General features: G+C 40.9%; 1 protein-coding gene across 1 annotated transcript in view; it reads right to left on the bottom strand.

Annotated features, from left to right (window-relative positions):
* lactb2 (lactamase, beta 2) overlaps positions 1–12608 on the bottom strand; it is a 32541-nt gene that overhangs the window by 15069 nt on the left and 4864 nt on the right. The window contains exons 2-3 of the mRNA XM_048595677.1: positions 6058–6221; positions 2777–2906 (exon numbers count right to left, since the gene is read on the bottom strand). Coding sequence (XP_048451634.1) covers positions 2777–2906; positions 6058–6221 — 294 coding nt within the window. The remainder of the gene's footprint in view (positions 1–2776; positions 2907–6057; positions 6222–12608) is intronic.

The following is a 12608-nucleotide window of genomic DNA, read 5'->3' as shown; positions in this document are numbered from 1 at the left end:
CCAGCATCTGCAGTTCCTACTATCAGGGTCATGGGATCTTTTGCAGGTGACGGCTTGGTTTAATACTTTTTCTGAAAAGGTAGCTCCTTCTATTTTAGAATATTTCCACATTACTCGCTGTGTTATTTGTTGCCAACCCAGAGTGGGCCTTCAGCCATCATCTTTCAACTCAGAATGGATCAAATAAATACCCACATCATCTTTATTCTTCTAAGGTACATTTCTCCAGGACCATTATCACTGTGACTTTCTTATTTGACTAGTTCATTAGCTATTCGCTCACCTTGAGTTAACAGTAATGACCTATTATGAAACAAGTGTTTATAACAGACAAACTGCCCTTACCAGCACCCACGTCAACTGTTATTGACATGTAGACTGATAACATTTGTAAACAAGACATTTATACTTGCTGGAAAAATAAACATTATATTCAAAGTTAGAAAATCACCTTGATGGAAATAAGCTCCAAGTCATATGGTTCAAACCCTACTCCAGAGATGTGAGCACAGAACTTAACGGGACACTTCATAGGAGCTCGCTGTTTTCAAACTGACTACTATCTTTCCCTGTATAGTTGCATCTGCATGTCAAAAATACTTCATTGGCTGTGCAGTACTTGGGACGAATTGAGCTTATGAAAGGTTCTATATCAACAGAAGTTTATTCTTTCTTTCTTAGGCTACAGTGATTGCAAATGTATACTCTTCATTAAGTACTTCAAATCATGAAGTAACATCCATCAGATATAGTTTATAAAATTATAGTTTTGTGACATAATATTTAGACAGAATATTTATCTGTCTTTCCTTATTTGATTTACAAATGAAAATTGCGTTACGTAGCACGACTCACAGCAATTAAAATGATGTCAGATAGTTCTGATAACTTATGTGGCAATAAATTTTCACCCTCTATTGTGAAAAGATATGAATATTGCAATTAGCTGCAGTACCTTAATCACACTTTACTTTCATTCATACTTACTGGCTTCTAAGCTTAACAAGTAAGATTTCTGATTACACTTGTAGGATAAAGTAAATAGATATCAAGAACCTGAATGTAAGAGTTGTACATATCCTGATGCTGCCAAAATAGACAACTTATATTTTTCTACATTATACTCCATTTTCATCTTTGCTCAATCAACAAACCTATCTGTATTTTTTTGTATACTCCTTAGGTCCTTTTCGTAACGTGTTTCCTATTTTTGTGTCATCAGCAAATATTTCAACCAAATTTTCCATCTCGTTATCCAAGGCATTTATACCAATTGTAAAATACTGTGGTCTCAGCACTGATCTTGTAGACTCATCATAACTTGCCAACCTGAAAAAGACCCATTTATATCTACTCTCGGTTTCCTGTTAGCCAGCCAATCATCTACCCATGCCGGTATGCCACCCCCTACATCATGAGCTTTTATTTCCTGCAATAACCTTTGATGTGGCACTTTATCAAATGCCTTCTTGACATTTAGGGCTGAGTGAAGATTTGAAGCTTAGGTGCTGGTTGTAGATGTTGGTGTGTTCGCCAAGCTGGGAGGTTTGATAGCAGACGTTTTGTCCCCTTACTAGGTGACATCACCAGTGCTGTGGAGCCTCCTGTGAAGAGCTGTTGTCTTGTGCCGGTTCAAATTTGTATGGTCTGGTTTCTGTTGCTTCCAGTAGGTGCCGGTTCTGGCTGTGCATTGTAATGGTCGGTATATCAGGTCTAATTCAATGTGTTTGTTGATTAAGTCTGCAGATGAATGCCAAGCCTCCAAGAATTCCCTGGCTGTCCTCTGTCTGGCTGGTCCAATGATGGTAGTGCTGTCCCAGTTGAAAGTGTGGTTTTTCTCATTTGTGTGTAATGAAACCAAGGACATCTGGTCAAGTCGTTTAGTTGCGTGGTGTTCGTGGATGCGGGTTGCTAGTTGTCTGCCTGTTTGACCCAACGATGCTCATTCTTTAGAATGTCAAGTGGGGATGGTTAGACTTTCTCTGTTGAAGATGTCATTGTCCAGTACTTAGGTGGCATCAATATTACTTCCTACTTTTCAGTCCAAACCTTGACATTGTCCAGGATTTCCTGCATCTAGGCAAAGATTACTTCATTACCTGAGGAATTGCAAATGGAACTGAACGCTATGTACATCCCCACTTCTGACCTTGTGATGGAGGGAAGGTCATTGATGAAGCAAGTGAAGATGGCTGCGTGCAGATCACTATGTTGAGAAACTTCTGCAGAGGTGTCCTCAAGCTGAGATTGCACAGCAGCCACCTTCCTTTGTCCTTAGTACTACTCCAGTCAACTAAGATCTTTACCCCGATACAGAATGATTCTACATGGGATTCTCAATGCCGCACTGGGTCAAATGCTATTTTGATACACATCACATTTGTGTGCAATTAGGAGGAATAGTCCTGTACCTTTTGGTTTCATAAAGCATTCAATTTTTAAAATATTTTTTGATCAGAATAGGAGTACAAGTAGGCCACTGTACAAGTTACAGCATGTCAACTACCCAAGTTAAATGAAGCAATAAAAATACCAAGATCTTTTCAAGATTGTTAATGCTCATTAACACTTATTTTCCCCAGACCCTGTATAGTATGTAGTCTATTAAGATTCCTAGGGATCTTTCAACTTCATCTTTTAAGTACTGCATTTTACCTATTATACTGTTAATTCTGATTCTTTTATTTCTTTCAGATGTAATATGCATGCTTCTACGAATATAAAAAGGATTAGAAACTTGCTTATTAGAAAGCACAATTTTGTCAAAAGAAAATACCTCAGTGTAGCTCCCTCGGTTTCCAATACATCTCCATCTTTTAGATATGTGTACTGTTTGTCACAGGTTTTGATTGTCTCTTTTTGAGGCGGACTGTGTGAAAGTTTTCTAATTTGAAGATGACTACCTTCTAAAATCAAAAAGATAGATTAAGAAACAGTAATAGTTTGATCTATTTACAAATCTTAAGGGACTCTCATAGACCTAAATTAAGATAATGTAGATTTTAATAAATCTGAAAATAAAATGAAAGAAAATAGATGTAGAGTATGCACAAATGAAATAATTTCTACACTAAGATTCATTGATTCAACTTAACAAATAGACCTTGTGCTTATACATCTTAGTATTGAATACTCAAACAGAAAACAAATTTGATATTGGTAATTTGCAGTTTGCTTGAGTTTCAATTACCAGTACTGTGCAATTTTTTTTGTCCTTTAGGTCTTGATCTTATTACAGAACTGAAATAGAAAATACCCTGTCATTCACCTCTATTTTGAACCTATTGACACATTTTGTATTTAGACGAGTCATGAACTCAAAATGTTAACTCTGTGCTTTTCTCTCCACAGATAGTACCAGTCCTGCTGAATTTCTCCAGCACTTTTGGATTTTATTTCAGATCTCCAATATCTGCAATATTTCGCTTTTATATTATTGTACTTAGATAGTGCCTTTAACAGAAAGAATACCCCAAGATATTCACCATTAAAAGAGGGTTGGATATGGTGAGATTTGGCTTAGTGGTCATGGAGAAAGCAGCAATAGGCATTGCAAAACAAAATCTCAATCTTCATAAAAATGTAGTCCAACAGAGCCTAAAACTAGTTTTTGGACCAAAGGCAGAAAGGGCCAGGCACATTGGGTTTCACCAGACGGTCTGTGGTGGTGGAATATCATAATTAATTTGGTTTCATCAGTAACTTGTCCTGACAGAGATCTACATATTTAATGCTCATTTCTTATGGAGATGAATTACCATCTTTACAATGAGGATACTCTACAATGTCTTGTATTGTACTACTATTATGCGAAAAGGGGTAGATTCAAAATGGGACTAGCAGATAAACTTCAAACTAATCTTGAGGCTCTGGGCCATCAATAATAGCTGACTTTGATCACAAATTGCAACCTCTTGCCAAACTGCAATCACTTACTCAACTAAAAACATCAAGCCAGGGATCCAAAACTGGTTCAATGATTACTGTGGAAAAGAATGCTGTTAGCAGCAACAAGTGTACCTAAAAATGAGGTGACATACAGCCATTAATGCTATGGAGGGAGCTAAGTGATACCATAACAAATGGATCATATTAAAGCTGTGCAATCATTCCATATCCTACTACTAGTGGCAAACAACGAAATTACGAATGAGATGAGGAAGCTCCACGAACATTCCCATTCTCAATGATAACACAGCCCAATATGAATATGCAAGGCACAAAGTTGAAGTGTTTGCAACCCTCTATGGTCAGAAAAGTACTGTAACTGATCTTTCTCAGCTCTCCATCACAGAAAATAGACTTCAGACAATTCAATTCATTCCACATGATATCAAGAAATTACTATACTGGATACAGCTTATTCTATGGGTCCCCACAACATCCAAGTTAGAGTGATGGAGACCTGTGCTCTAGAACCATGGCCCAGGGGAAGGGGAGTGTATTTGGTGCTAATCACCTGGGTTCATTACTTCAAAGGGGCATGGGCTCCAAGAGCACTTCCCCATCAAGTGGTAAGCAATCAGAGAAAGGTGGGTCCCATGTGTGAGAGGGACAGAATCTAGGAAAAGCTGCTGCTCCAATCACAAAATGTGTCTCCCCAATTTGCTCCTGATCAATTCATGAGTGAAACTATCAGCATTAAACGCGGAACAGACTGTAGCTTGGAAGGCAAATGACGGCCGGGAGCGAGTCACTGCAATTGCTGCCACAACAGCTCCAGGCCTTTGGGCAATCAGGCACAGCTCTGGACCTTGTGGGTGGCTGGGTCCAAGTCCTCATGGGTGATCCAGTATACCTGCAGAGATTGCTGTAATGGGGTATTGCCTCCTACGGAGTCGGGAATAACTGGAAGCTTCATAATTAAAAGTTACAAATGACATTTCAGAATTGGGGCTGATGGGAAAAAAATGGAGAAAAATTCTAATTGCAAGTTTGCTTCACGACTTTCTTTATGGTAAATAAAAAATAGTTCAGTAAGTAGTTAACAATTAAAATCATAGAGCATTGTTTTTCTTGCTGTATTAGACCTGCATATATCTGTGGAGGGAAAGCAGAGTTAATGTTGTGAGTCCAGTGACTCTTCAGTTCTGAAGAAGGGTCACTGGACTCGAAACATTAAGTCCGTTTTCTCTGTCAGATCTATCGAATTTCAGTTTTTGTTTCAGATTTCCACATCTGCAGTTCTTTGTTTAATTTTAGGTCTGCTAATATGCTGTTTATATCATTGAGATCCAATGTATTAAAATGCTACTAGATTTAGAATGACAGAAAACCAGCAAGTTAGACAAATTCCAGGTATTATAACTTATATTGGTTATATATTGTACTGCATTGGAGATTTACAGTAACTCATTTTAAATCATTTTTATTTTAGAGTTTTGGAAAGCCACCTACAAATTACTTGCGGAGTTACTCCTATTCCTGGACAATATTAAACCACTTTGCATTCATAAAACAGCATTAGCAGAGCAAAATTTTACAACAAATGTTATCAAACAAATCTGACACTGATCCAAGTTAAAAAAAAGGGCAGAATTTTGCTTCATTTGGTCATGTGAGCATCACAGTTAAGGATAGCATTACTTCCCCTTGCCTAACTGACCTTAAGGTGGTTTTGAGGAGCCCCCTCTGCAGTTCATATAGTGTAGGTACACCCAGGCCTACCATGATGCAGCAGGAGGCTAACCTAGTGCCATCCCAAACAATTTTACAGAACCTCCAGCTTTACTAACGTCCACTTTGGAGATATAAAATCCCAGCATACATTCTTGGATGAAGTTAACAAGGGATAGCATTGCTATTTAATTTACCAGAGCTCTGCTTTAGCAATTCCACAGGAAGACATTAATCAACATCTATTCCTAGAAGCAAATATTTAACAATATCGCTTTAATTTTCCCATTCAACCTATAAAGAAATACTCTTGATATTCACAAGGTGGCATTAATTTCAGCATGAAAGTTCACTATTAAAAAAAAACACTGGAAATGCATATGACCATTTTTAATGATCAGGTACTAGTGACTGGAAGACCACTTGGCTCAGCACACTCACCGTCAACAACATTCTTCAGTATATCTGGTATGCCTCCAACGTGATCTATATGCCAGTGTGTCACCAGAATTTCTTGAATACTGGCATTCAGTCGGGTCAAAGTTTCTTTTAAACTGTTGATGTATTCAGGCACGCTTGGCTCGCCTGTGTCAATCAGGAATCGTCTGGAGAAAAATGTTACGATATTCAGTATCAATTTAAACTCTTTTAGAACTACATTACTTGTTTGAATTTTTCACTTCAAACTAACTGCAGGGCTACTTTCTAAAACAATGATGCAAATAAACATACTACTATAGTTTAAAAAAAATTATTTTTGAGAGTTAAGATTAATTTCATAATGCCACATTTTTACTCCTTGAAGATACATCTTACATTCAGCATGAACCACCTCTGATTCACATCCTAAGAAACTACATGGGCACTCAATTATGTGCTGTGTGCTGAGGATGCCTTTCCACCTGCAGTGTTTGAGGGTTTCTGCATGAAGTGAAACTGCAATGGTTTTGATCAACATGAATTTTGATACAACTACCACATGTAGTCCCCATAAACTTCAAGGGGTCAGCTGGGTACAAATGCATTATCTGAGCAATGCACTTGTGAAAAAAGGCCTTTCTCAGTTTCCTCATACATCATAGAAAACTGTCCTAGTAGTGGGAGATGTTGCTGTACGGGTACGGTCACAGGACTAGTAATTCAGAGACTCAGCTAATGTTCTGGGGCCGTGGGTTCAAATTCCACCACGTCAGATAGTGATATCTGAATTCAAAAACATCTGGAATTAAAAGCTAGTCTAATGAGAACCGTGTAACCATCATCAAAAGTCATAAAATTCCACCTGATTTAATCATGTCTTTGAGAGAAGGAAACCTGTCATCCTTACCTAATCTGGCCTACATGTGACCCCAGGCCCACAGTAATATAGTTGGTAAGCCACCCTGTTGTATCACACTGCTAAAAAGTCTCAAACAAAAACAAAATTGGACTGACAATCTGGTGCCAACCTAGGCACTGGAAACGGTGAGGGTAAATTCAGCCCCATTGACCCTATAAAGTACTCCTTACTAACTGGAGGCTAGTGCTAAAATGAGGACAGCTATCCCAGAGATTACTCAAGCACAGGCTGATTTAGTCATACTCCTGGAATCATATGTTATAGGCAATGTCCCAGACAACACCATCACTGTCAGTGAAGCTGGTGGCAAAGTGATATGCAGTTGGGAGGTAGTTGCCTTGGAAGTCTTCAACATTTACTCTGCATCCCATGAAGTATCAAGGTATCAGGTCAACCACAGGCAGGAAATCTCCTACTGATCATTGCACAATGTGGACGTGCAATGTGTTGGACTGGGGTGGACAAGGTCAGAAGTCACATGATACCAAGTTATAATCCAACAGGTTTATTTGAAATCACAAACTTTTGGTGCGTTGCTCCTTTGTCAGGGGGAGTGAAGAGAAACACACAGGCACATAATTTATAGACAGAGAGATCGAAAGATCATACAAATGGCACGAGTGGAGTGTTGACAGGCTGAATAATAAGTCTCTGCAGGTGATCAAAAGTGTCAGACAGTGTGAGTGAAGTGTCAACAGCTGAACACCGACTGAAGGGATGGCCTATAATCCAATTAATTGAGGCAGAGAGAAAATAAGGCGGTGCTGGAAACAAACCAAATGACTAGAATAACATCATCGGTGATAAATGGAAGGGCGAGTGGTATTATTGCTGGACTGTTAATCCAGCAACCCAGATCACGTTCTGGGGACCTGGGTTCGAATCCCGCCACGGCAGATGGTGGAATCTGAATTCAATAAATAGCTGGAATTAAGAATCTAATGATGACCATGAAGCCATTGTCGATTGTTGGAAAAACCCATCTGGTTCACTGATGTCCTTTAGGGAAGGAAACTGCCATCCTTACCTGGTCTGGCCTACATGTGACTCCAGACCCACAGCAATGTGGTTGACTCTTAACTGCCCTCTGGGCAATTAGGGATGGGCAATAAATGCTGCCTAGCCAGTGACGCCCTCATCCCGTGAATGAGTAAAGAAAAAAAAAAATCGGTATAAGAGTTGCATGCCAAGAGTCTAACCAAAGTTACAATTAATGCAAAACTGTACAAACTAATTAGAGAGATCATAAATGGTCATCATGGTGATGGTGTCAAAACAGGACAGTAAGGAAGATTTTACAGATACAGAACAGTATGGTGGGGCTACATGTAGTGCAACATGAACCCAAGATCACAGCTGAAGCCGTCTTCATGGGTACGGAACTTGGCTATCAGTTTCTGCTCGGCGATTCTGTGTTGTGTATCTCGAAGGCTGCCTTGGAGGACGCTTACCCGAATATTGGAGGCTGAATGTCCTTGGCCACTGAAGCGTTCCCTGACTGGGAGGGAACATTCCTGTTTGGCGATTGTTGCACAGTGTCCATTCATCCATTACCATGGTGTCTGCATGGTCTTGCCAATATACCGTGCCTCGGGGGCATCTTTGCCTGCAGTGTATGAGGTAGACAACATTGGCCAACTCACATGAGTATGTGCCGTGTACGTGGCGAGTGGTGCTCCCACGTGTGATGGTAGTATCCATGTCGATGATCTGGCGTGTCTTGCAGAGGTTGTCATGGCAGGGTTATGTGGTGTTGTGGTCAATGTGGCCCTAAAGGCTGGGTAGTTTGTCATAAACGGTTCGTCTGTTTAAGGTTTGGGGGTTGTTTGAAGGTGAGAAGTGGAGGCGTGGAGATGATTCTGGCGAGATGTTCATCACTGTCGATGACATGTTGAAGGCTGCGAAGAACATGGCGTAGTTTCTCTGCTGCGGGGAAGTAGTGGAGGATGACGAAGGGTACTCTATCGGTCGTGTCCTGTGTCTGACTTCTGAGGTGGACGTTACAGTTTTTCGCTGTGGCACATTGGAACTGGCGATCGATGAGTTGAGCATTGTATCCCTGTTCTTATGAGGGCGTCTTTCAGCATCTTTAGGCATCCGTCGTGTGCCTCTTTGTCTGAGCAGATCCTGTGTAAATGCAGGGCTTGCCCGTTGAGGATGGTTTCTTTAACATGTTTAGGGTGGAACCTAGGAGAGTGCAGCATTGTGAGGCTATCCGTGGGCTTGGGGTAAAATGAGGTACTGAGGTGTCTGTCCCTGATGGAGATGCACGTGTCCAAGAATGAAACTGATTCTGAAGGGTAGTCCATGGTAAGTCTGATGGCAGGATGCAACTCGTTGATATCACTGTGCAGTCATTTCAGTGATTCCTCGCCACATGTCCAAAAGAAGAAAATGTCATCGTTATATCTGATGTATAGAAATGGTTGGAGGTCTTGTGCAGAAAAGACGTCTTGCTCAAACTTGTGCATGAAAATGTTGGCATATTGGGCTGCACATTTGGTCCCCATGGCTGTTCCATGTATCTGAACGAAGAGCTGGTTGTTGAAGGTGAAGTTGTTGTGGTCATGGATGAAGCGGATGAGTTGTAGGATGGCGTCTGGAAATTCGCAGCTGTTGGTGTTGAGTACTGAGGCTGTTGTAGCGATGCTGCAGGCAAGGGTGCCCCAAGGCATGGTATATTGGTGAGACCATGCAGATGCTATGGTAATGGATGAATGGACACCACGCAGCAATCGCCAGACAGGAAAGTTCCCCCCCAGTTGGGGAAAGCTTCAGTGGTCAAGGACATTCAGCTTCTGATCTTTGGGTAATGTTCCTCCAAGGTGGCCTTCGAGATACACAACAACACAGAATCGCCGAGCAGAAACTGATAGCCAAATTCCGTACTTATGAAGACGGCCTCAACCATGATCTTGGGTTCATGTTGCGTTGCATGTAATCCCACCATACTGCTCTGTATCTGTAAAATCTTCCTTACTGCCCTGTTTTGACACCATCACCTTGATAACTATTTATGACCTCGCTATCTTAATTAGTTTGTACAGTTCTGCATTACTTGTTACTTTGGTTAGACCCTTGGTATGCGGCTGTCATACCGATCATGTTATTCCAGTCATTTGGTTTGTTTCCAGCACCACCTTATTTTTAATTTTTTGTAGTTATCTCTCTGCCTCAATTAATCAGATTATAGGTCATCCCTTCACTTGTTATTCAGCTGTTGACACCTTACTGACACTGTCTGACACTTTTGACCACCTGCAGACTTATTACTCAGCCTGTCAACACTCCACTCATGCCATTTGTACAATCTTTTGATTTCTTTGTCTATAAATTATGTGCCTGCGTGTTTCTCTTCATTGCACCTGACAAAGGAGCAGCACTTTGAATGCTTGTGATTTCAAGTGAACCTGTTGGACTATTAACTGGTGTCATGTGACTTCTGAACGGATCATTACATACCACACCATACTGCTAGAGGTCCCCAGCATCACAGATGCCAGTCTCCTCCCAAGCTGATGCACTGCATGTGATAACAAGGAATTGTTGAAGGCACAGGACACAGAAATGGTCACAACCCCTGACTAACCTTACCTCTAAGCTGTGTGGTGGTGCTGAAGCATTTATTTCAGGCTGCTATGGATGCCACCTCACACGAATCTCAGTTTCACACAGTGGCTGGAAAATTGGAGAGAATGTTAACTTTAACAACATTCTGGCAATAGTAGTGAAGACATGTGCTCCAAGCCGAGCTGTTCCTGTAACCGTTACAACACTGGCATCTACCTGACAGTGTAGTAAATTGCCAAGGTTTGTCCTGTACATAAAAGGCAGGACAAATTCAAACCTATCAGTCTATTCTTGATGATCAATCAAGTGATGGAAGGGGTCATCAACAGTGCTTTGCAGCAGCATTTGTTCAGCACTAACTTGTTCACTGACACTCAGGTTGAGTTCTGCCAGGGTCACTCAGTTCCTGACCTCGTTATAGTCTTGGTTCAAGTATTGGACAAAAGAGCTGAAGTGCAAAGGTGAGGAGAGAGTGACTGCCCTCGGCAACAAGACCAGGTGCAGCATCAAGGAGCTTCAACAAAACTGAAGTTGATGGGTTCAGAGTAAATCTCTCCACTGATTGGACTCATGGTTGGCACAAGGAAGCTGGTTATGGTTGTTAGAAACCAATCATCTTAGCTCCAGAACATCTTTGCAGGAGTTCCTCAAGGTAGTGTCCCAGGCCCAACCATCTTCAGCTGCTTCGCCAATGACTTTCCCAAGGTCTGAAGTGGGAGTGTCACTTATGATCATTCAGCACCATTTGTGACTCCTCAGATCCTGAAGCAGTCCACGTCCAAATGCAACAAAGTCTGCACAATACCCAAGTCTGGGCTGGTAAATGGCAAGTAACATTTGTACCAAACAAATGTCAGGCAACAATCATCTCTAATAAGAAGAATCCAACCAACGCCCTTGATATTCAATGGCATTACCATTGCTGAATGATCCATGATCAACATCCTGGGTGCCTGCTATTAACCAGGAACTAAATTAGCCACATACAGCAAACTTTTTAAGTTTTAACTAGCACCTTATGAACTGGCCGATAAACCAGCAAAAATTTCATTCTCGATAACTTTAAGGCAAAGTTTCATTATTATTTATTGATTTGATTGATTTATTGTTGTCACATGTACTGAGATAGTGAAAAGTGTTGTTTTGCATGCTATACAACCAGATCATCCCATACAAAGTATAGCAGAACAGAGTGCAGAATACATTGCAGAGAAGGTGCGGAGAGAGAGAGAGAGAGATCAGAATTAACATTTGAGAGGTCCATTCAAAAGTTTGATAACAGCAGGGAAGATGTTGCTCTTGAATCTACACATATATGTATTCAAACTTTTATATCTTCTGCCTGACAGAAGAGGGTGGAAGACAGTATAACCGAGGTGGGAGGGGTCTTTAATTCTGTTGGCTGCTTTCTCGAGGCATGGAAAGTATAGATGGAGTCAATAGATGGAAGGCTGGTTTGCGTGATGAACTGGGCTGTGTTCACAACTCTAGTTTCTTGCTGTCTCGGGAAGAGCAGTTGCCATACCACACAGTGATGCATCCTGACAGGATGCTTTTTACGGTGATTTATGCTGTAAATAAAATATAACAGTAATGTGTATATCCCTGCATTACGTTTCTATTACTAAATGTGTGTTTTTTACATTGATTATGGGGACCACTTGATCAGCCGGTATATTTGATCAACCAATTCACTCCTGGTTCCATAGGTGCCACTTAATAGAAAGTTTGCTGTAAATACTGTGGCTGCAAGAACAGGTCAGAGGCTAGGTGAGTAAGTCTTGACTCCCCAGAGTCTGTCCACCATCTAAAACACACAAATTAGGGGTGTGATAGAATGATCCCTTGCCTGGACGAGTGCAACTCCAACAACATTCAAGAAGTCTGACACCATCCAGGACAGGGCAGTCCACTTAAGTTGCACCATATCCACAAACATTCACTAACTGTACCACTGCTGCTCAGTAGCAGCAATGTGTACCATCTACAAGATGCACTACAGAAATTCACCAAGGCTCCTCAAACAGCACATTCCAAAACGCAAGACCAATACTATCTAGAAGGACAAGACCTACAAACACAT

Source organism: Rhincodon typus, chromosome 4, assembly GCF_021869965.1.
Source record: "Rhincodon typus isolate 14 chromosome 4, sRhiTyp1.1, whole genome shotgun sequence".
Taxonomy (NCBI): domain Eukaryota; kingdom Metazoa; phylum Chordata; class Chondrichthyes; order Orectolobiformes; family Rhincodontidae; genus Rhincodon; species Rhincodon typus.
This window is presented reverse-complemented; position numbering and strand designations above follow the sequence as displayed.